This window comes from Ciona robusta, chromosome 1 (genome assembly GCF_009617815.1).
Source record: "Ciona robusta chromosome 1, ASM961781v2".
NCBI classification, from domain to species: Eukaryota; Metazoa; Chordata; class Ascidiacea; order Phlebobranchia; family Cionidae; genus Ciona; species Ciona robusta.
The window spans coordinates 7,932,379-7,957,254 of NC_143235.1; the positions used below are offsets into that span (position 1 = coordinate 7,932,379).

A 24,876-nucleotide genomic window follows, 5' to 3' on the forward strand; every position below is an offset into this window, starting at 1 on the left:
GTTATTGTTAATATACTAAAAAGAAAGTGTATCACATTTCAGTCATGAGAAATAAACAAAAAGTAAAAAAGAAATTGGATTCTAAAAATCAATTTCTAAAGCAATTAAGAAGAAACTTAAAATCCCCACCAATAAAATGCATGACACAAGTTTTTAAGTGTCGTAAAAACAACAACAAAGAGAAAGAACTGTCAAGTAAAGTTGACTTGAAATATATGAAGAAGGACAAAAATGATTATGATGTCATAATGAAACCGCGACGATTTTGTCTGGAAAGTTTCAAATTACGAAGGAAACAGAACAACCCTCAACCGGGGATTGGAAGCTTTTGCTGTAAAGAAAATATTGAGGAAAAAATCAAAAGTAGCAAAATGATAACAGCTTCAGCATTGGTCAAGATAGAGAATAGGCCATCAAAGCCAGTGGTGCATGTTGATGTTGACAATAAAGATACTTCTGGTGATATAAGCAGTGACAGTAGATCATGCAGCAGTGGGGGTAGGGTGCCTGTTGCTAGCAGTTCAGAGGGTAATCTACTAACACAAACAAATAACACAAACTTTAACTTTACATATAATTTACTCTCTGAAAGCCAGCAGTTGTTATATGATAGTCTTAAATTTGACTCCAATGCTGATTTTAATATTGATAAAATAAGAGAAAAACTAAGAAATATGTACCTTCAGTAAAGTACGGTTAAAACTATTTAGCAAGTTTCATGTTATGTTTGTGTTCAGTAATGAGATATTTTTATTTTATTTTGCTCACTATCTAGTTAACCTTATGTACATTTTGATTTTATTAAACAATATTCATCAATCCAATGTTTCTTTCCCACTGTATGGTTATTCACTGTTTGATTACAGAACTGCATTAAATGTATTTCAGCCAGTTGTATATAAAGCTGATATGTATATATTAAATATATAAATACTATTTAATCATATTTGCATAACACGGGTTCAAAACGCGAGCTGTAACATCAGTTAGTAGGTTTTAGGATGAGTATGTTCTTGGAAGACACTGAACAGTTTTCATTACAACTAGTCACTATACTCTACTGTGCTGCTTATAACTTTCCTATTAATTCACGATACATGATGCCCCAAGTATGGGATGGTATATGATGTCTGTGTTTGTACTAAAGCAGCAATTTATTTCAATTATGATTTAGATGTTAAGACTTAACATTTCTAGCTAGTGCATCTGCTTTGAGTTTTTTAAACTGCTTTGAATGTATAACATGTATAAATTTTAAAACTTCCAATAAATTTATCAGACATTTATAAGGTTTAATAAAGAACTAGATGTATTATGTATACGAAAGCACATGTTAGTAAAGAAACATAAAAACAAACAACTTTAAAGTGATTCTACATAAAAAGAACAAATACGAACATTATAAAAGCAGTTTATAAACTGCACATATTTTCCACATCCACTAGACACGAATTGTAGCTCGTGCTTTATCTAATATTTCTTTCTTCATTCGCGGATAGTTTGGATTTGTTGCAAGAACTTTATGAGCTATATCAATTGCATCAGCATTGCGTTTTGCCTTTAAGTAGTTAAACGCTAATTTGTAACCTGAAATATGATTTGGTTTATAAAGTCTTTATATACAAGTTAATAGTTAAAAATAAGTGAATGAATGTAACTTGCTTTATCCTCACGTGGCTAGAAAACGACAAGCGTAACTACATATTACACACTCACTAAAAAATACCACTTTTTGTGTAAGAATTCTAACTTTGGGGACTTAACCATTTTATTATATTATTGTAAGAATTTTGTATGCTGTTCTTCACAATGCATCATCTAAAACTTGTCTTTGGGGGCTGATACCAGCAATGTTTTTTAAAGGGAACATTACTAAATATAAGAACATATATTAATAACATTTAAAATATCTATTATTTTATAACTACAAAAAAACAGGTTATCAGTAGTACTGATTCAGTACTGTTACAAAACAAAACAACAAAAGTAAAATGTTACCAATCACGGGGTCACTCTGGTTGCTATACTCCCAAGCCTTCTCATAATGAGTTGCAGCATCTTTGTACGACATTTGCTTTTCATATATGAATCCTGTATACTCATAAGCTTTGCAGCAAGACTGCAGAAAAATGTGTGGATAAAAGTGTTATAAGCTGATATGATAAGTTTTAATGTTAACACTATATATCATTGTCACATGAGCCATTCTGGTCATAAATGTTTTGCAATAAACAATAATGGCTCTTGAATTCCCTGAATCTGTTTTGTGAAAACTCTTCCATAAGCTGTTGGCCTATTGTTAATTAAGTACCCATAAGTTATTGGCTCTCGACAATTTAATAACTTTTAAAGTTTTAAGTAAAACATGTGACTCAAATGTCAAATTCTTTACCAACTTATCATGTATAACTAAAATAAGTTTTTAAAAATGGCAGGACACTGACAGGGCAATGTTATAACAAATGAACCGAGTGTATTGATAGGTATAACACGAATGTTCTTTTTGACAGAAATACATAATAGTACAGAATGATGTAATTATAAGTTGCGAATTGCGATGCAACTTTGAGATGACTGTTTCATGAGTTAATGGACTTTAATTAAAATACAAACGTACCTTGTTATGTTCAAGACACTTTTTAAGCAGCTCTGTTGCCATGTCATACTTTGAAGCTTGTATGTAAATATCAGCAAGTAATAACCACGCATGCTCGAACTCATCAGCTTCTTCAGAAGTCCATTGCATCTAAAAACATTTGTTTAAACATTATAATAGAGAGTACCTCTGTTAAAAAAAAGTACAGACTTACTAAAGGGAAAATGTCAGTATACGTTCAAAATTTTACAATTTTATATTTCTATATGGATTCAGCCTACATCATAGTCAAAAGATCTGGGTTTTTTGGTTCGATTTAGCCCATTACTTTATTTTTATCATTCTGATAACAGTCTTTTATATTATTCAAAAGCATTGATATACATGTTTGTTCAGTTAGGTATCTAAGATTTGTCTTATAATGCTAACAAAGTTTTTCAAATTTTTACACATATACCTTTGCAACTCTCTTGAGTTGGTTTCTTGCTTTAGGAGTTTGTTTCAGCATAACATAGGCAACTGCCATTCCTACAATAGCAGGAACATAATCTTTCTGAAATTAAATAATAAGTTGTAATGAAAGGTTTGTGATGAACAAAAGAAATAACAGCAAATAAAACAAAATCCAAAATCCAGGTTAGCCAAACACCATTTGTCAGCTTTCTTAGACATATGCATCGGAAGATGTGCTTCATACATCTGTTATTTTGACAATATATTTGTACAATATATTTAATTAAATATTTATTCGTTTTCATGTTACTAGAATCTTATGATAATAACTGAATCATATGTAATATGATCTACAGAGTATATATTTAAAATTGATGTAGGTATAAAGATATAACTGTATGAAATTGGAGTTGTATATTTCACTTTAGCATAAAACAGGAAGAATGCCCTGTATTTAACCAAATTTTTACTTAAATAATAAAATGGCGACCTTTGTCTGCCCCATGTTGACAAACGAAGATAATGCTCGCTCGATATTCGTTTTGTTCTTGGTTGCAATCAACACAAGATTCTCAAGCACTTGGACTTTCAACGAATCACTTGATTTGAATTCTTTGATCAATCTTTCAGCAGTGGATATTGCATTATTATCATTTTCACCACTGTGGAATAAAAAAGAAGTAAGTCATAGACACTACAAACGAATCAAAGGACATACACCAGTGTTATATTGGTAAAGGTTTCATTACCTTTATGTGATATAAATATATGAGATTTATAAATGTTACACACAGCGAACACTAAGAAAGAACTGAATGCATAACAAACTAAAATAAAACACAGGTATTGGTGCATACCTAATAGTTAAAGATGACACAATTTTACACTTACATTGTGCTTTGCGATTATAAATATTGAGACACTAAATACCAAAAACGTAATTATCATTAAATTCTTAATCAAAACAGGTTTTTACCTTCCCTGCAAACTTTCGAAAGCTTCCCCACCCAAAGTAGATTTGTCAGGATTTAAACAAATTCGAATCATGTTCTCGACAGCTTTTTCATTCCATTCTGAGTCACATCGTGCCATGTTGAACATTTCAACAGCTGAACGAGTTTTCCCACAATACCTTGTAAGAAGGAAGTTATGTAATGTCAGGCAAGCAATAGTTTTTATCCTAAAGCAAAATTCTTAACTTTATTGCAAACAAGAAACATTAGGAATAAAATAATAGCCAAGTTTTGATAACCCAGTTTTCCAAATTTTATTTCGTACATTTTTGTAAGTATACAATACAGCAGTAGCAGCGGCAGACAGGAAGAGGGGTGGTTATAAGAATAAATTGGTTCCCCCCACCAAAAAAATTTTTAATTTATTCGTCCCGAATAAAATACACTTAACATTGCTTGCACAATTACAGTGGAACAGTTTGCTGGCAATTAAACAAATCAAATGAGGGACAACTTTAAACTGCAGCAATCCATGAATCAAATAATCATAGTAGAACATTTAGACGCCACAGAATACGCAATTTCATTGTTTGAGAACCAGGGTGGCTACATCCAATAAAAAAATAAAAATATCCTTCAAAAAAGATCATTTTGAAAGGGAAACATTACTAAATTATGAAATTAAGAATACAAAGTGATTTTGTCCCTTCATCACTACTCTCTGCTGACGTCACTAAAGCAGATTCATTCTCATTCCATTCAAAACTCCATACATGAACTCACCATTCATATAAACCTTTACAATATTGATATCCAGCATCCATATCTACTTTCCCTTCGCCAACTTTAACTTTTGCAAGTTCTAAATATCGAGGAGTATCGCGTAGTTGACCTCTTCTATGAAGGAGGCCAATCAATCTGGCAAGTGCCTGTTATAATCATGAAAAAAAAGTAGAATAATATATAGTACAATGGGGGAAGATAAGACACTTAAGCACATATTGCCAAATATTTCCAAAATCAAAATAGATGGCGGTTTTTTGGTAATACCACGAATTAGTACTATCATTCCTTTATGAATTGACACCAATTTATTATAATATAATAAAACACACGAGGAGTTATTTAACTTTCCGCACAACAACTGAAATTTTACAAATTCGAAAACACACAGGATAAGATGGGACAGTTTGAAATCATTGTTAATTTTGATTATTAAGTGTATTTATAAATATGAATATACGTAAATAACACGAAATAATACTGTACGCTTTGAAAATTAAGTCCAAACAATCTTTTTCTTGCCCTACTCCGGCCTACTGCTATAGTTTTTAACATGTTACCAATACATTACATTATTGCATAACAATTGGTATTGTTAGAACGACAATGGGTAATGTTCGAACATCAATGGATAAAAATTGTATCCTACAAGCGTATATTAACTTGTAACAACAGAAAATTGATTATAACTATTGATAAAGTTTTTATTTTTGCCACAAATTGGGTATTACTACTATGTTATTGGCACAAGCCACTTCCTATAAATTATTACCAAGTGCAAATGACCAAATTTTGAATATATTTTCAAAATATTATATTTTTATTATATCAGTATCTTATAGTTGAATATCCCCTGAGGTATAAATTACTAAATTAAAAGCAAATCTTTCAAAGTTTGGCAATGAAAACATACAAAACTTCAATGTGGGGGAAGATGGAACTCTAAATTAAAATATATTTACATTAGCAGTATTCTGCAACTTGTAGTTAACCTACCGAGTTTAACAGGCTGTGCTAGTTTCTTTGCCATGTAAACTTCATATATATAACGTTAAACCGATATTTTTGTTGTTGTTTTTATCTCAAATTAAAGTCATATTGACCCCTGCCTATTTTCTTTATGCTTAATCTCAGTGTTTTTTTACAAAACTAAAACTAGTTTGATGAGACAAAATCAAACTGTACGAAATATTCAAGGTTGTTTTATGAAGCTATGAAACTAGTTTAATCGTTTGCACACGCAAACAAAAAAAATTCATCGGCTTTACTATGATTTAGCGAGCATTAAAAAATAGCACCTTACTATTTCGCATTTTTTTACCTGTTCAAAGTATACTGTTTCTATTTTACATATTTTTTTAATATTTAAAGACAGTAATCAGCTTTGACGCGCGTTTTATAAAGTCGTGATAATACTGTCGAATAATTCTGTAACCTTATTTTCCTGATTATCATTAAATGGGGGTCCGTAAAAAGAAAATTAACAAAAAGGCTCGTCTGACAAAGTGTCCCATCTTCCCCCACCCTACTATACTTGTTTATTCCATATGTAAATAATTTATTTGTATACAAGTTATGTGAGACAATATGCAGTTTACTCAAATATAATATTTATAATAACCTCGTAATGGTCGGGTCTTGCCTTCAAAAGTTGTTCATAATGATATATAGCGTCGTTATATTGGTTTTTATTAAACATCACATCTGCCATCATCTGAAATCAATTACGTGTTAAGTTGTTAAATCAAGTACACTGAACTCCCAGCAACTAATAATTAAAATAATAAAGTAAAAGCATAAAAATATGAGAATATGTTACAGCTAAACCAAATATTTCACCTATTCCTACAAATGTTTAACCTAGAAGTAGTTACAGTCCCCTCTTGGCAACAAACTTATTTATCTTCTATCTTCTAGTCAGTGTAATAAAGAAGCATTAAACAACAAAAATACATCATAAAATAACAGAAAAATACAATCATCAAACATTATAAATAATCGCTGCCGCCATTGTGGGCGCATGTGTGCTTGGGCAAGACACTTAACGGCAATTGCTTCAACCCAGTGGTCACTAATGGGTTGTCCAAATTATCATGAATCCAAATTATCGCATAAAAAAAAACTAAAAAAATAATTACCCAAAAAATAATCACCCACAAAGTAACATACATGGTAACTCGTAAGCTCGCACGAGGTGTTAAACCCGTGTGATAACAACTGTCGTTTTCCGGCCATGTGAGGAGTAAGTAAGTTATATTCATTCAATAATAAGTATAACGTTTAAACCCATTATGGTAAACATAAATAATTCTGTATATTTACCATGCTTGCTTGGTCCTCATTATTGTTTGATGTTCTTAACACTTGCATACAATATTGTTGACAAGCATCCAAATCACCAGATGATATAAATAGTTTTGCAAGGTCCAACATTATCTAAAAGTAAAGACAAATTAAGATATAAATTATTTTTATACAATATATATGTACTAGTTATTTGGATCATTTCAAAAAATATGATTTTGGTGCACAGTCACAAAAAATAAAAATGAATGAAGCAGCCATATTGCTCTGATTAACCAAGGACAGTTAGAATTGGAGGGTGAAACCCTAAAATGTGGATTATTTGCAAATCAATTTGCAAATTGTGATTAACACTTTCGGCGCCAATTAACGTATATATACGTTTAAGTAACAATGGTTCGCGGTGCCATCACACGTATATATACGTTTTACTATTTTTTCATTGTTACGAGTGCCGCGTTGCATTTAAACTAATAGTAAACCACGTATATATACGTACGCTCGATCTAGGCTGCATTGAGACTAAATGCGAACGTCTGCTTTGAGATTACGTTATTTTTGACCAATTAGCTTGTGACTCTGCGATCAGCTGTTTCTGACGATTTCAAGTATATTTTACGCAATATTACTAGTTTACAATGTTTCACTGCTGCCACTGCTGGAATAATTACGGATAATGGTTCAAACTTCAATGATTTAGTGTCTGATCATTACAATTATGATGTTGTGAAGTTTTGTTTTGTCCAATTCTTATTCTTACGGCTCTGAAGAAAAGTGAAGTTATGGATACATTGGTAGTGATGTTATACGTCCACACAAACGGGATAACATGGATATGTCACTGTTTCTTGGATTCCTGTTGCTTACTGTTGTATAATTTGCAACTTTCAATTGCAATTCATGGCGTATTTAAAATTTAATAAAATTCAAAATTCGTGCGGCACCCAGTGTCCGATTGTTCAAATCAGTGCGGCGCCGAAAGTGTTAAAAATGTAATTTTTGTTAAAAATATGAACAGCTTTAAAGCGATTTAGCGGTAACAAAAAAATCAGTTATGGTTGAACAATGTTCAATAAATCATTGATTATCTGTAAATCACCTTTGAATCTGTTTCATCATATATTAATGCCTCCTTATGATATTTGATAGCTTGTTGTATATCATTCTCATGTATTTGACAATGTTTAGCCATCTTACAACAGATACTAGCAGCTAATGCTTTCTGGTCAACAACAGCATCGGGTTGTTCCACTTGAATTCGTTTTAAAACACGAGCCTGGAGAGAAATAACAAATTCCATTGTTACTGGACAAAATAATAAATTACATTAACTAAAACAGTGTGTCTCTGCAATAACTATTGTTGTTAAATTGTTTCGTCTCATTTTGTTTATTTCAATATTAAACCTAGATTTCTTGCAGGAAATATTCAAATTAAGTGAAACACCGTAAACTCAAATACTAATCAAGCGTGTAAAATCCACCTAAAAGTGCAACCATATTATGCTGGTAATTAGGTCCGGTATTCCTAGAATTACCTGTGTGTCTCTTGCTTGGGTGAGTGCATCAAGTTGATCAGCATGACGTCCGGTTTGTTCATGCAGCGACGCAAGAAGCAACAACCGGCGTGTTTCATTCATCGCAGAATCGAGTTCACCACCATCGTCCTGTGACACCTGGTGATATGTAAACATGGCTCAGTTAACTACATACATTCACTTGGACTTTGGTTAATTTTTTTCATTTTATCATATGTTTATAGAACATTATATACGTTATACAACATATAATAAAAACTTGGTTTAAAAATAATAAAAAAACAATAAAATTTAAAAATTTAACCTGTAAAAGAACTCTTTCTGCTTTATTGTAATGTTTCAGTTGAATTAACAAATCCGCAAGCTCAAATTTCATATTGGTTTGTTTTCCAGTTTTCATAGCTGTTTCATAATAAGCAATTGCCTGCCATGAAATTGGGACATGTTAGAATTGACTGTGGAAAAATAAAAGGTAAATAGTTTCAACCTTTTTAAAATCATGAGTTTTAATAAGAGCTTGTCCAATCTTGTTAGCAAGTCCAGCATCTGAAGGGTTTTGTTTCAAAGCTTGTTCATAAACTTCAATTGCTTCTCTTGGCTGAAATATGACAATATTTTAGAACAAGGTACACATGACTGAAACTTTTATCTGTAATGTAAAGGAACTGCTTAAGTGCATGGACATGAGAAATAGCAAAATTCTTATGAAACATTAAAAACTGAACTCAATAGGATTTAGAAGCTTTGGTGATTGGTGTTGCAACCATTGGAGGTGTGTTTCAGTTATTTCACCACATTTTAAAACACTGGATATGTTCCGTAAATCCCACAAACAGTAGATTATTTTAAAACCTTATATGTTGATTATATAAACAAAATCATTACTTAAAATTTTCAAATACGTTGATATATTAATTTTGAAAGTGTAACAACAGTTGTTACGCTAATTTACAACTAAATGGTGACCATGCAAGGAAAGCCGAATTACATGCGCAGCACAAATCCAATGACCTATGGCCATGAGGTCATAGTAAATACGCATGTTGTCTTGCGAAAATTGGTGCACCCGAAAAATGACAAAAACTATTTAAAAATCGATGCCCATGAAGGCATGTATATGCAGATACAGTAGGTTTGTACTGTACTTTTGAAAAAAAAACACAATTTAGATTTGGTTTGTAAACCCCACAAAGAGTAGAATTTTTTTTAATCTTAATATGTTGGTTAAGTTTTGTACAGTCATTTTTTTTAAAGATGTTTGAATTTTTAAGGTGGAACAAAATTTGTTACACTAATTTACGATTAAATTATGACCATGCAATAAAAGACTTCACATTGCGATATGTTGAAGGAAGTACATGCAGGTACACATATACAAAATATGTACTGTACTTTTAGAAAACCCCACAAACAGTAGATATTCTACTTACTTAATAAAACTTGTAGCAAATGTTATTACCAAAATTTTTAAATGCAATGATAAATGTTTTCAACTTTAGTTCTTCCAAAATTATTTATAATAAAAACATTGAAACCAACCCCAGCTTCACGCAATGGTGGGGTGGAAGATCCAAAGTGGTGGAATATGATGTCACAGGGGCAAGACAATGTGAAAACAAGAGTCATTTTTTATAATTGTTTTGTTTTTCTTACTTGGTATATACTTACTTTGGTTTAGACGACTCACGATCCAAAACCATTAACCATAGTTATTCATATTAAGTAATTTTATTAACAAATATATAGCAAGCAAATTTTGTGCATACAAATGACTGCATATTAAAAAATCCAACACTACCATTATTACATATAACCATATGAAATTATACATTACCTCTTGTATGCTCATGTAAGCATCTCCAAGCAATAGACAAGCAGATGGTGTTGGATCTATTTGTACAAGCTCCCTGTGGACTTGTATGTTTTACATGTTGTTACTAATTTAAACAAATCCTTACCTGTAGCAACTGATGAACAACTTTTTATCTTTCTTGTCATGAAGATAAATTTGCGCTAATTTCTGTTTGGCCTGTTTTAAAAATTAGTCAAATTAAAATAAACCAGTTTAAGCTATGATTTGATAAGATTCAACATAAACACATAAATACATGATAATTGTTATTAAGTTGTACCTGAACATGGTAGGGTTGGTCTGGTGTGATGCTTCTTAACATTGTTATCGCATGTTCAATGTCACCTCTATGTACAGAAAGATCAGCATTTGCCACGATCACTCGCATCTAAAAGAATATATTACCATGGTAATTTAACGAACTAGAAATTTATTTTAAAGTAACATAAAAAGGTATATATTACAAAATGATATTTTATTTGCATGTTGTAATATTTACTTAAGCTAACCTCTTCCGGGGTTCCACGGAATGCAGTTAGAGCATCTTGCATTACTTTTGCAGCTTCATGCTAAAATTTAATGGAATAAATAAAATATGCGTCAAAAACAATAAACTAGCCCGTCTAAAAAATTGAATTATCACAATTTAAATTAAGAAATGATGAATTCAATTGAAAGAAAGGCATGAACAACAAATATTTGCACATAAGTTTCAGAAAACCTTCACAAATGTTGTAACACATAAACAATATTTAACTTAAAATTTTGATTATTTTTTAAACCAGTTAACGGCACAAAATGTGAAAACAAAGGGTTGTATCAACTTGTATGTAATGTTCCAACATATATGAGTATTCATTTGACTAACTTGTTCGTTATTTGCCAAATGTACTTCAGCCAGTTCTAGAAAAATGGAAACTCGATCACCAGATTCAACAACTTTGCCTCCTGCAAAGTTAAACAAAATTTTATAAAATATTCATAAAATTATTAACTTGGGTAAAATGTCAAAAAACACAATGCTTTGAATAAGCATGACCCTAACATCTATAAGTGACAAAATAATTAAATGTCACCATTAATTTACTGTAATCATAAATCACAAATATTTGTGAGCTTGTACAAACTATACACAAGGCAAAATGTTAAAGGCAGACATGGAAAATCAGCTTTAATGTAAACAGTATTGACTGCTTGAAAAGCATTATTCTCTTAAGTAAAGTCTTATAACAGCTTTACATTCCTTTAATTTATACCCTGACAATATTGACCTTGTTTATGAGCAGATGAAGGATGTTTTACACCTGGGATGGCAAGCGCCATCTTTAAAGTTTGAATACTTTCATCAACTTTGCCTGAATGCTTAAGAGAAACTGCTTTGATCAAATGATAAAGTGGGTGTTGACGCACCTGAAAAATATATGTAGTTACATTAGTGCTAATGAAAGTTAGAGGGAAAGCTCATACAACAATTGGTCATACAAAGTTCCTAAGTCTTACATGCCCCTTAGAATCTAGAATTAAAGTTAATATTTGTCACAATAAACAACATAAAATTACTCAAACCTCAAAATTGTAACTGAGTGCTGAATCCAAGCACTGAGAAGCTGCTGTGTGGTTTCCTTTGTGTTGATGTATTTGTGCAAGTAACAAATAAGCATCTCCGTAAGTAGAATCTTGGTTGAGACACTGTTGTAATGTGCTGACTGCAGCATCAGCACCTCCTGCAATATTGTTAATGCTTTTGTTTAAAATGCATTAAGGTAATAAACAAACTCTGGCTTTAATCCCATCTCTTGGCAGTATGATACAATACTGTAGGACCTCACTGAATTTGACAAAGTTTAGGCAAGAAAATATACAGTACTGTATTAAATGAACTTAGCAATTAAATAAGCTGAATCTTGCAATACCTGATAAAAACTTCACTTTAGCTGATAAATACAATGCGTCCAACAGTCCAGGTACATATAATGTAATCGAATCCAACATATTTTTACATTTACTTAAAGAAGCTGGTATTGGTTCACCATGTCTGATTGGCTACAACATAAGAATAATGATCATAAATATGTTTTTACACAAGATAATAAAAACGACAGTTAGTAGTAAGATAACTGTTATTAATCCATGCCACAGATTAAATTTCAATTGAAAAACATCAATTAAAAATGGGAAAATATTTGCTCCACAATTATTATAGTAGGATGGGGGAAGATGGAACACCTTTAGCACATGATATCTAAATATCCTGATTTTGTTTTAAACAATTAACAACGGTCAAAGGGAGTTGTGAAGGCATAGTTTTATAATATTTTGACTTTTCTTTGTTTACTACCAAATTGGACGGGAAAATAGAATAAACAGGTGTCCCATCTTCCCCCACCCTACTATACAAAAAAGTTATGAATCTTAACTTGGTCGGTAGGCAGATTACCTACCCCCATAGTCCAATAAAATATCTACACACAACACACAAGTTTAAGCTTACCTCTGACGGAGATATCTTCAAAAACTCACGAACAAGGTTGAGTTTGAAGTCCGGATTAAACTTTGTGAAAAACTCGACACTTGGAAGCATTTGGTGAGTGTTGGTGTGAACATTCTCAGCATCAGATAAATGTTTCAACACTTTTTGTTGAGGCAAGCCAGTCATTCGAGATACAACTGCTTTCAAATAAGAAATTTCCTGAAAAAATTAGCGTTTAAAGAAAAGTCGATAAGACAGAAAAGTAAGATATTAGTTCTTCTAAACGGTTAAAAATACTTTTAAGGCAGTAACAGTTTTCAAACAGATGCTTTCTTTAAAAAAATATTTAGTTTATTAAAAATTATAACATTTAAAAAAATTACAAATAACAACAGACCATGCTGTGTTACATAGTATATAATATATTTACCCTTCATATTTAGGTATGACGCAATATTTTCAATGTTTAAAATTAATCATTTGCTGTGCAATCACTGGAAAACTGGTTATTATTAAATAAACCTATTACGAATTTATGTCTTTAGCAAAATATCTTCTACGAACACTTAATAGAATTAGGGTTTACCATTTTTTTATACCTCGAAATATAGTAATTTTTGTTGTTTACATTTATTTTTCACGTAAGGTACAACACCGTAAATACATGATTGTATGTAAAAAAATTTAGACACTAAAAATGTCTACTTTTACCTAATATATCTTTAAAAAATATACAGTATAAAGATACCATACATGATCAATATTATTTGGATCCTGTAGTTGAATAAGAAAGTCAAGTTGTTCAGTTATATCATCATAAGATTCTCCTGATGTTTTGTTTTCATCAAGTTGACAAAGTAGGATGCCAAGTAAAGCAGCAATGCTACTTTCATCAATGTTCATTGCGTTCCTGTAACATTTTATCGCATCTTTTCTTTGACCCTAAAAGTATTGTATTTGCAAAGAACGTTTTTTTTTCTAACGGGGTTTCATCAGAGAGAGTATACAAATTCTTACTTTGTGGGTTAAAAGATCAGTTCTTGAAAAAAAATGACCATAACAAGGTGCATCTACTATGTAAATATATTTTAATATAAGTATAAGGAAATAAACTGAAAAGTCACAAAATAATGTAGGAAACCAATATTTTGCTATTTTACCAATATTATAAGGCTAAAAGGTCAGGTAATTGTGCATATCATTTTCATTTAAATATTATTAAAATAATGAACTCACCATCAAATACAAATGAAATCCCATCTCATTTGCATAATCTACATTGCTGGAATCGAGACTGACAGCTCGTTCAATCAAAGTATATGTTTGTTTTATAATTGACTGGTTTCGCCCACACTGTCAAGTAATATTAAGTTTAAAAAAAATAAAACCGAAAAAATGAATAGTTAGTTTAAGTTTAAACACTTTGAATAACGCATAATTACAGTTTATAAATATACATGTTACTTACAATTGTGGAAAATAGCTTGGCTGATGTGTAGTAAAGTTCAGAATTCTGTGGTTCAAAACGATCAATAACCTAAAAGCAATAAAATAATCAGACAATTTGTTAAAATTGAGAAAAAAATAAATTTGTGCCTTTATTTTAAAACTCAATTTTAGGTTGAAAACGATGTTTAAAAAGATTAAAAAATCTTGGTTAATTTTGATGCACGAAACGTTAAGAAACATTATGTCTGTGTTTTTACATCTAATATAATATATATATTAATCCTAATCGTTGAGAGATAAACAGGAATTACTTGAATGAGTTCACCCAGTCTGTTAACTGCTTCTGCATATTTCCCCTGATGAATAAGCAGATACAGGATTTGCATTCGTAGTGCTTCTGGATAGTGAGCATTAATTACCAGCAATCTGCAATACATACATAAAATTACAAAGTTTATAAAGATGCCGAGTAGTTTGATAAAGTTTCTAAAAATTAAATGATTAAACCCATTTGTTATAGTCCTGTTTTCTACATTTTCTAAAAATCTGAACCTTTAAACATATTCCTGTGTCACATGTAATAAGTTTTACATCATCAAACCTTATGTATACACAGGGAATAACATGGTTCAGAAGAGTGTTAACAAAATGCTATGACAGTTGCTTGCTATAAACTTTGTTTTGATAATTTTAAAACATTTCAAACTCCCACCTTCCTATTGTTTCCATCATTTGGTCCCAGTCCTGCACAGCTAAATATATTCTTGCACGTTCAAGTAACGCTGGTGTGAAATTGGGAAATGAAATAATGGCTTGATTGACTGAGTCCATGGCAAGCTTAAATTTCTTCAGTTTTGCAAAAAATCTGGAGAAAAAAAAAATCATGGAAAACACTTTCAATAAATTGGTTTAAAAAATTTATTTAACACCAAAATTAAAAATAACTAAATAAGTGGCATATTGGTATATATACATAGCCTATACAAGTTGATTATTTACTTATACAGTCAGGGTATATTTTTATCGAGCACGTTATGTTTTATAGGTGTCCATTTTCTAGGCAAACACTTGAGACTGCCCTCCCCCCCCTTTTTAAATCCCTGGATACTCCCCTGAATAATATAGCATTAACAAAGATTCAAGGAATGGAATAAATAAAAGTTTGAAACTACTCTGCCAGATGTTTTTAAAAAAACTCCAAAATTGGAAACAAGATTTGTTAATGTTGGTTGTAATCCAGCGTTAAGGTGGTTTATTTCAATACTGCTCGTTGACTAGAATAAATTATTATGTTAAAACTATAAAGACGAAAAAATATTGCTTTGCGTAATTCTACATTCGAAAGTTGGACGAAGTAATAGATTTTGTCATACGTGTTGTCATAATGCAACACAAATTTTAAAGATAAATGATGTTATTTGACTTTTCAACATATGACATTATGTGTCCTAAACATAAATGTAGGAATGAATTAAACAAATTCGTTTCATAGTAACACTGTGTGACTAGCTATCACAGCTTCTGTAGCATTTAAAACTGTTTAAAACTCTAATCAAACAAATTTATTATTAATTCTATTGTGTCCAAGGTACCTTGTTTTAACCAACAAACACATTGGGTCTTGATTGTTGTCAGCAAGACTAGAATCGGGTGATTTTAATGATTTTTTCAAGTTAGCACCTCTGTCATTGGTAAAGTCAATCCATGCTTTTAACACCTGACCCTGAACATAAGTTAAAACATTGTTTGGAAAAACCTTTTAATATATTGGAGTTTATGCACAAAGTTTGCAGTATAAAACTGACCAAAAATATATATATATCAAAAAAGACAAGAAAACTATATACTTGTTTTTATACAAATAAATATTAAATATAAAACAATTTAATATCTCCTTTACTTCTTTATATGCAAAAAACTATTTCAAAAATATACAAACATAATTTACTTGTTTAAATTCAGGATAATTTTTGATCAATTTTTCAGCTGAATCTTTCAGTAATTTTGACGAACCAAGAAACCAAAGAACAACAACATAAAGATAAAAATCAAATTCTGCTGCATTTCTTTTCGATTCTTTTATTTTTACATTTAGTTGAGCAACAGTATCATTATCTGCAAGTAAACAAATTCATGTTTTCAGTAATATGTACAATTACCTAATGTATGTTAAATAAGACATAAATATAAATAAAACTACATGTCCGGTCTAAAGGCCCGGTGGCCAAACCAAAAAACTGGAGACCGCTCACCTGGGTTGGCAGAACTTTTGAAAATGACTTTAAAGGGGCAGCTTTTTATGGCAATAACTGGCTACAAGTTTTACAAAGACATAGGCTTTTATTTGAATATTTAGGCTGTTGCCAAATAAAATATTCTTTAAACATATTTATCAAATTGCAAATTGCAAATGTCGTTAAAAAATTAAAATTCGAAGTAAAAATACGACCCAGTTTCATTCCACAGTAATTTAACATTTGTCCACCAATAAAAGCAGTAATAATGTAGTTTCACATCTTACCAGCATTTGGTAATTTGCTTTGTGCAATTGAAAGAAGCAAACTTGAAGCTAAAGTAAGATTAGGTTTGTCTCTTATACTTTCAACTTCTGCCATACTTTCATGAACTCTTCCTAAAAAGTAATAAAAAATTAAAAACGTAATAAATGTTTGTGAATAATTCTACTGTCAGGAATTTTAAACGTGACATAAAAACTATCAGCAAACACTTTCCAGTATATCTAAAGGCCTGTGTCAGTGCACAATGAGACAGCAAGAAAAAATTAAAGCCCGGGGAGGTTTTATGGTACTTGGTGGGTACACATAGTTTTCACAAGTATGTATTTAATGTGATAATATTATTATTACTTTAGTTTTTGTAAAAACAGTATACCTTCTGCTAACATAGCTAATCCTTTATAAAACACAAGAACAGGATCTGAGCCAAACTTTCTTGTAGCATCCAATGCAGCCATTTGAACATGGCGGAAGCAATGCTCCAGCATGTAATAGTTCAATGTTGCCTGAAAGTCGCAAAAAAAACTGAGGCTTAAAAAAGTGGTATCCAATTAAACTTCTATAATAAAAGTTCTAGTCAGTTAAAAAAGTTTTTCAATTGAATATTTTAAGCAAAACATTCTTAAACTATTTATTTGTTGTTTGGGTGCTAGTGAAGAATCTCCCCCCACCTTATTTGCTAACCACTAACCTCTAGGTTTTGGGGGTTAGATGTTGATGGTTAGGGGGTTAGTGGTTATAGGGGTTAGTAGTAAGTGGTTATTATAGGGGTTAGTGGTTAACAAATAAGGTGGGGCCTGGGGGGAAGACACTTCACTAGCACCGATATTTGTTTTTATTATATTTACCCACCAGCGTTTCTAGATCTTCACTCGCCATAATTAATAACAGGTGGAGAAAATATATCAATGTTATCAAGCGTATACCTAATTTTCTGGTAAAGACAAAAACGCAAATTGGAGGAAAATAAATTTGTTAGCTTGTAGTTATTTCAAGCGGTTAAAAATTTAACATAGACATAAAAACAGAATGTTTAACAAGAGAGCCACGAAGGATCTAAAACAATACAGTAGGTATAGGAAAAATGTATGTTTTTCGGTAAATTACAAAAGAACTTATGCTTAAAAACAAACTTAAAAGTTAAAAAAAAGTTAAAAAATGGAACTAGAGGCGGTTTATTTGTGACATTTTAGTCATTTAATGTAGCTAATTTTTTTTTAAATGTTTGGTAAGGTAAATAAAAAGCTGTTTTACGTCTTCTACAAAGGAAAACACAAACAAAACCTAACAAGTTTGTGTAAACCCATTTCCAGTCACCGCTCTTGCTCTATTTTGGACACACAAAGACGGCACTTGGACTACTCGGTGTATATACGACTTGGTTTAAAGCACTAAAAGCGGAGTTTTATTTTTATGGCTCTGGTTTATAGCAGACTGATTGTATAAGTGTGGACAGTTTTATAGGCGTTTAGTAGTCACTGTTTTTATCGAATTTAAAAAAAGTCTTTTATATGATCAATTAAAGCAAAAAAAGTGCCTGAGCCAACGGGAATTTCCTTTACCTTTATAAACGTTACATACAAAATCTAATTAAAATGTATAACACGTTATTATATGAACTTTAATTTATAGTTGTCAGTTGCGTATTTAAGTTAAAAAAAGACAATTAATAAAAACATGTACTGTGAACTAAATATAGGAATTAAATACCCCTTGGTTCTGCACCAGTGTAGTCCAACATGTCCAACTATTTGGGGTCGCACTTCCTTTTTATTTAACTTACTTATCACGACGTTTCAGTAAACCTGTATTATTTAATTTGCCTGTTCAATGGCGAGGCAACGGCAGTTGTTATAATACAAATGCTGTTTCTTTTTACACCTCACTATATACTAACGAGTTATCTACCACATATATATGTAAGTTTGTGGGTGAGTGTTCTAGAAAAAGTTGTTTTTTTTCATTTTTGTTGCATCGTAGGACGGACAATTTTTTTTAAGGCCCATTAGGAACCACTGGGTTGGAGTAACCGCCGTTAAGAAACTTATCCAATGACGTTATTTATACCATGAGGCTAGCCGTGTGATTTTAATAACTTTGGCGAAACGTGAAAAACGATTACGTATTGTATATTTGGTGTATACACGAAATACCCGATCGTAACTTATGTATTTTTTATACTTAAACCAGATACAATAGTCTGGGATGTTGGAAAGAGATTGCGCGGTCCAGAGCTATATTTCAACTTTAGAAGGGGTCGATCCAACCCTTACAGGCAGTTACTGTTTAAGAAATGACTTCTTCCAAAAGTGAGCACGTGTTGCTTTATAGCAAGAAAATACACATAACAAAAAATACCTGAGAACTACACCCCATGGGACGATAAACGAGAAATAAAACATAGACTATTTACTTGAACCTATTACACGTTTAGGAAGAACGGTGGTTGGTGTGCTAGCTCTGCTGATGCAAGATTAACATACAAGAAATACATTAGTTCTACAGCATATTGGGCCGGCGGGGAAAGCGGACCGGGTGCAAATCAAGTCTCTAATTATTGGTAATTTAACCCTACTCTGTTATATGTGTGCTTACTACTTATATTGATAATAGTTAAAAGACCAATAAATAACAATTATCGATTTTACTATTTTGTTGCCACAGTTATTGCTTAAGTATTTGTTAGGTGCTAATGTTGGATTTAGCTGTTAAGATGGTTATAGTCTAGTAGGGTTGATTATTAGTTGAGTCTGGCGCCGTGGCAAAGTGTTTAGCGCGCATGCCTGTGACCCAGAGGTAATGGGTTCAAGGCTCGACGCTGCTACCATCGTCGGCATATTTGTACTTGGGCAAGACACTTTACGACGATTGCTTCAACCAAGTTCTTACTTATAGGGTATTCAAATTATCAGCCGCATACATTAAAAAATTAAAGTAACATACATGGTAGCTCGTAAGGTGACACGATTTGATGAAGTTATATCGACAGTCGTTTTCCGGCCACGCGAGGATAAAGTAAGATTTAAAAATACGAGTTCTTTCATTAAAGCCCTTCTCTCTTACAATTATACTCATGCAGTGTCGATATGAGTTCTGTGTCATGTATTTACGATTGTAGCAAACATAGATGACATTTGATGGGTATTTTTTGTACAGATAACAGTAGCCTATTTAAAAACGTCACTTCATCCGGTGTGTTTAAACGAGTAAAGCGCTATGTGTACATATTATATTGTATTTTGAAATAATGGAGGCGGTAGCTATGTACGATTTTATTGCAACTGCAGACGACGAACTAGGATTTGTTAAAGGTTCAATATTGAAAGTAAGTGCACGGTGTTTAACTCCCTTATAGTTATATTTGTTATATTTAGTAGGGTGGATAAATGGCACTATTAAAAAAAAGGAGCATTCTAACAAAAAATCAAATTGGTATATTGATAGAAATGCTCAAATAGCATCTAAATGTACCACAAAGTTTCAAACAACGAAACAGCTTCTTAAAAAATACGTGTCAAAACCGCAAATTCAACTGTTGGAGTAAGAATAGTCGTTGAAGTAAAAGAAGTCCTATGAAAAAATGTGTCATTCAGATTTAGCCGTTACTGGTTTCTAAACAACTAAAGAAAGCTTAAATATTATTTCGGATTTGTTACAATAATTGCTTATTCATTGTAAATATATATAAAAACACATAAAAACAGTAGATTTTAATATGTTTTGGTTTTTCCATTGATCAAAATTACATTAAGTCCGTACCTTTTCTCTTTTTCAAAAGCTGTTTTTCGACCACATTTGAGCATCTCTATCCGTATACATATCTTCAGCTTTCGTTGGTATGCCCATTAAAGCACTAAAAGCCAGTATACTGGTTGAAGAAAGATGGGGTACTTTTTAGTACTATTTTCTCGTCCCATTTGGTGGTAAACAAAGAACATTTAAGGAATTACAAAAGTTTTGTGACAATTACAAAAGTTTCGTGTATCTCTAGTAGGCTGTGTCACTGGGCTGAAGCATGAGCCGTTACGTGTTTTACTCAAAGACGCACACGACAATAGCAGCAGCCACAAGCATCAAGCACGCTTTCGTTCAAGCGCCGAAACCACACGGCGCCGGACTTGATGCTTTGGATTAAACAAGTCACACTATTAGCTATACCATTTCAATTTTATAATCTGTCTATAAAAATAACTTACAGGTAGGCTGCAAAGGAACGGACCCCAACTGGTGTAAAGCTGAACAAGATGGAAAGGAGGGCTTAGTCCCAATGAATTACATTGAAATAAAGGAGTGCGAGTAAAACTTCCTAAATATATAGTACAATGGGGGAAGATGGTACACTTAAGCACATATTGCCAAAAATTTCAAATATCAAAATAGATGACGGTTTTTGGGTAAAACCACGAATTAGTACTATCATTCCTTTATTAATTGACACCATTTTAATAAAATATAATAAAACACACGAGGAGTTATTTAGCGATCCGCACAACAAGTGAAAACAATATTTTAGTTTGAGAACACACAGGATAAGAAGGAACACAAATGTATATAAACTTGTAATAACAGAAAATTGATAATAACTATTGATGAAGTTTTTATTTTTGCCACAAATTGGGTATTACTGCTCTGTTTTTTGGCACAAGCCATTTCTTATAAATTATCAACAAGCGCAAATGACCAAATTTCGAATATATTTTTTAAAATATTATCTTTTTATTATATCAGTATCGTATAGTTGAAAACTCCCTGAGATATAAATTACTAAATTAAAAGCAAATCTTTTAAAGTTCGGTAATGAAAACATAAAAAACTACAATGTGGGGGAAGATGGGACTCTAAATTGAAATATATTTACATTAGCAGTATTCTGCAACTTGTAGTTAACCTACCGAGTTTAACAGGCTGTGCTAGTTTCTTTGACATGTAAACTTCATATATATAACGTTAAACCGATATTTGTTGTTGTTTTTATCTCAAATTAAAGTCATATTGACCTCTGCCTATTTTCTTCATGCTTATATCTCAGTGTTTTTTTACAAAACTAAAACTAGTTTTATGAGACAAAATCAAACTGTACGAAATATTCAAGGTTGTTTTATGAATCTATGAAACTAGTTTAATCGTTCGCACACGCAATCTAAAAATATTCATTGGCTTTACCATGATTTAGCGAGCATTAAAAAACAGCACCTTAATATTTCGCATTTTTTTACCTGTTCAAAGTATACTGTTTCTATTTTACATATGTTTTTTTAATACAGTATTTAAAAACAGTAATCAGCTTTGATAAGTGTTTTATAAAGTCGTGATAATACTGTCGAATAATTTTGTAACGTTATTTTCCTGATTATCATTAAATGGGGGTCCGTAAAAAAAAATTAAAAAAAGTGTTGTCTGACAAAGCGTCACATCTTCCTCCCCCCCCTCCTACTAAATATTATTCAAACAAAATTTTAAGCACTAGAGTACAGTGTGGTAAGACAGGATATTTAAGTATATATTGGCCAATATTTCAATCAATCAAAATATATTTGAAACATTCTTTTATTAATTGCCGCTCACAATTAAACCCAAAAACAGTATTAATCGATTTGCTATTTTGGCAAATAAAAAACAGGAAGAGTAAAGTGAGACCGCGCAAAAGCCTTAATTTTCAATGATAAACGTTTTTTATATATTCTTTTCTCCGCACGCTTAGTTAGATCGAGAGAATAACATCAAAAAATAGTGTAACATTGTTTTCGCCTGTTATTAAATAGGTGAACCCATTTATAAAGATATATAAAAAAAGTCCTGTTAGACCAGAAAAGAAAAAGTAGAATGACCTCGACATAATTCTTTTAAAATTTTACAATGAGATAAATGGTATTAACATAAAATCAGTTCTGTGGGGTAAGATGGTACACATATTCAAAACATAATATCAAAATATCCTGTTCGTGTTATAAACGATTTACAACAGTCTATGAGAGTCCTGAGGATGGTTTAATAATTATTTAAATTTCTTTTCGTTTTCTACCAAATAAGACGAGAAATACAATAAAAAGGTGTCCCATCTTACCCCAACGTACTTCACAAACAAGTGACCCGCAACAATATTTAAATTAAAGCTCGTTGGAGGTGGTTTGCTCGTAATATGACAAGGGCTAATGCGGAGCTGAGGCTGAAAAATACTTTAGATGGGTCGTTTCTTGTTAGAGAGAGTGAAAGTACCCCTGGAGAATTTTCTGTATCCGTGAAGTACGTAGTTGTAATTTTTCATGTATGCAAAAAAATCGTATTCTAAAAAACGTTAAATTACTTAGTAACATGTAATTTGCTGGTTTTAAAATAAATATGGTAAGTTGTAATATGACCGTACATGGCCTACTAAAGATATCTTTAGTAGGCCATGGACCGTATAAGAGCAACCAATTAAGTAAGTTATTTATTTATTGTTTTGAAAATAGCTTCTACATTAACATCTATAGTAGAGTTGGAGAAGATGGGACACTTAAGCACATATTGCCAAGTATTTACTAAAATCAAAATATATGATGTTTTAGGTGATACCACGAATTGGCATAATATTAAAATACAAGATTTGTTACGTTTAAACGTTTTTTTGCCCCACAGCTATAGTTTTTAATGTGTTACCTATACAATATATTATTGTAGGGGCAATTGGTATTGTTTGAACGATAATGGGTGTTATTTGAACATTAATTGAAAATATCGTATCCTACAAATGCATATGAACTTATATTAACGGGAACATGATAATAACTATCGATGAAGTCTACATTTGAGCTACAAATTCGGTATTGTTCCACTATTTTTGATACTTCTCATAAATTATCTCCAATCCGAAAACTTCGGGTTTTCTAATTTATAAAATTACACATAATGTGCTAAATAACTCCTCATATGTTTTAATATACATTTTTTGAATTGTTCTTAATTAACAAAGTAATGATAGTAGGCCTACTAATTCGTGGTATCACTCGAAAACCAATATGTATTTCAGTTTTGGAAATATTGGGGAATATGTGCTTATAAGTGTCGCATCTTCCCCCACCCTATTATGTCTAGAATTTTCTACAGAACCAATTCTGGTGTACAACATTTCAAGGTTTTGAGAGACGGGGCAGGAAAATACTTTATCTGGCTTGTTAAATTTAAATCTCTGAACGAGTTAGTAGAGCATCATCGCGTTATGACCGTGTCAGGTTCGGAGCGGATTTTTCTTCTTCACCCGATTAGTTGAGTCGGAGATATGCTGATTTGAGTCGTTTTAAAACATGATGTATCATAGTATCGTAACACGTGTTATACGGATCGTTTTATAATATGTTTTTTTTTTATATTTTTTCACATAAATGTTAAAATATATGTAGAATATTGTTTGTCCCACATACGGATATTTGTTTTAGGCAACAAGAACAAACGTAGGGAGTTTATCCTACAGCTATTATAAAGACATATATAAATTATCCGGTCTTGAATAACTGTATGTTTATCAACTGGTTAACGCACTTAAAATATTTATATATGGTAACAATATTATTAAAAAATCACACAAAATAGTTTAAAAACAAAAGTGATATATTCTAAACACAATATATATGGTTGGATTACATCCGGTAATGTTTACGCCACAATTTCCTATATGAAATATATCGTGCTTATCACAACAGTAAAGTTATACTTGGTGATATTTTATGTGCCGGTCGTCATATTACAGGTTAATTGTTTATATTTATAACCGTGTGTAACCTTGAATATAATATTAAACGGACATTCCTCCAACACAGTGGTTACCTATAGGTTGTCTAAATTGTAAGCCATATCAAGAAATATGACCACAATGTTGCACATGTGGTAATTCTTAAGCAAACACTTTATTCGCTGCCCTGCCAGGTGAGAACAAAGAAGTATTTTTTATTTCAACGCTTAAGATGCTGAGAATGAATTTCGGGCT

The 24,876-nt window shown here is 31.5% G+C and overlaps 2 protein-coding genes across 2 annotated transcripts; one reads left to right on the forward strand and one right to left on the reverse strand.

The window, feature by feature from the left end:
- Positions 1 to 1,282: 1,282 nt before the first annotated feature.
- Positions 1,283 to 17,921, reverse strand: LOC149742624 (tetratricopeptide repeat protein 21B-like). The gene is made up of 32 exons (XM_089890982.1): positions 17,766 to 17,921; positions 17,290 to 17,419; positions 16,919 to 17,029; positions 16,346 to 16,512; positions 15,990 to 16,120; positions 15,110 to 15,262; positions 14,709 to 14,823; positions 14,417 to 14,485; positions 14,185 to 14,301; positions 13,702 to 13,890; positions 12,970 to 13,167; positions 12,392 to 12,521; positions 12,045 to 12,202; positions 11,750 to 11,888; positions 11,347 to 11,426; positions 10,988 to 11,047; positions 10,759 to 10,866; positions 10,585 to 10,655; positions 10,461 to 10,533; positions 9,114 to 9,224; positions 8,931 to 9,050; positions 8,627 to 8,764; positions 8,189 to 8,365; positions 7,108 to 7,221; positions 6,407 to 6,499; positions 4,786 to 4,931; positions 4,026 to 4,181; positions 3,540 to 3,711; positions 3,054 to 3,149; positions 2,618 to 2,746; positions 1,999 to 2,119; positions 1,283 to 1,587 (listed from the first exon to the last, which is right to left on the reverse strand). The coding sequence occupies exons 1-32, from the start codon at positions 17,790 to 17,792 to the stop codon at positions 1,442 to 1,444; spliced, it is 3,945 nt and encodes a 1,314-aa protein (XP_089747108.1). The 5' UTR covers positions 17,793 to 17,921; the 3' UTR covers positions 1,283 to 1,441.
- A 679-nt stretch (positions 17,922 to 18,600) lies between these two features.
- LOC149742625 (growth factor receptor-bound protein 2-like) lies at positions 18,601 to 24,834 on the forward strand. The gene is made up of 4 exons (XM_089891017.1): positions 18,601 to 20,238; positions 21,112 to 21,209; positions 23,037 to 23,156; positions 24,000 to 24,834. The coding sequence occupies exons 1-4, from the start codon at positions 20,161 to 20,163 to the stop codon at positions 24,160 to 24,162; spliced, it is 459 nt and encodes a 152-aa protein (XP_089747143.1). The 5' UTR covers positions 18,601 to 20,160; the 3' UTR covers positions 24,163 to 24,834.
- Positions 24,835 to 24,876: the final 42 nt, after the last annotated feature.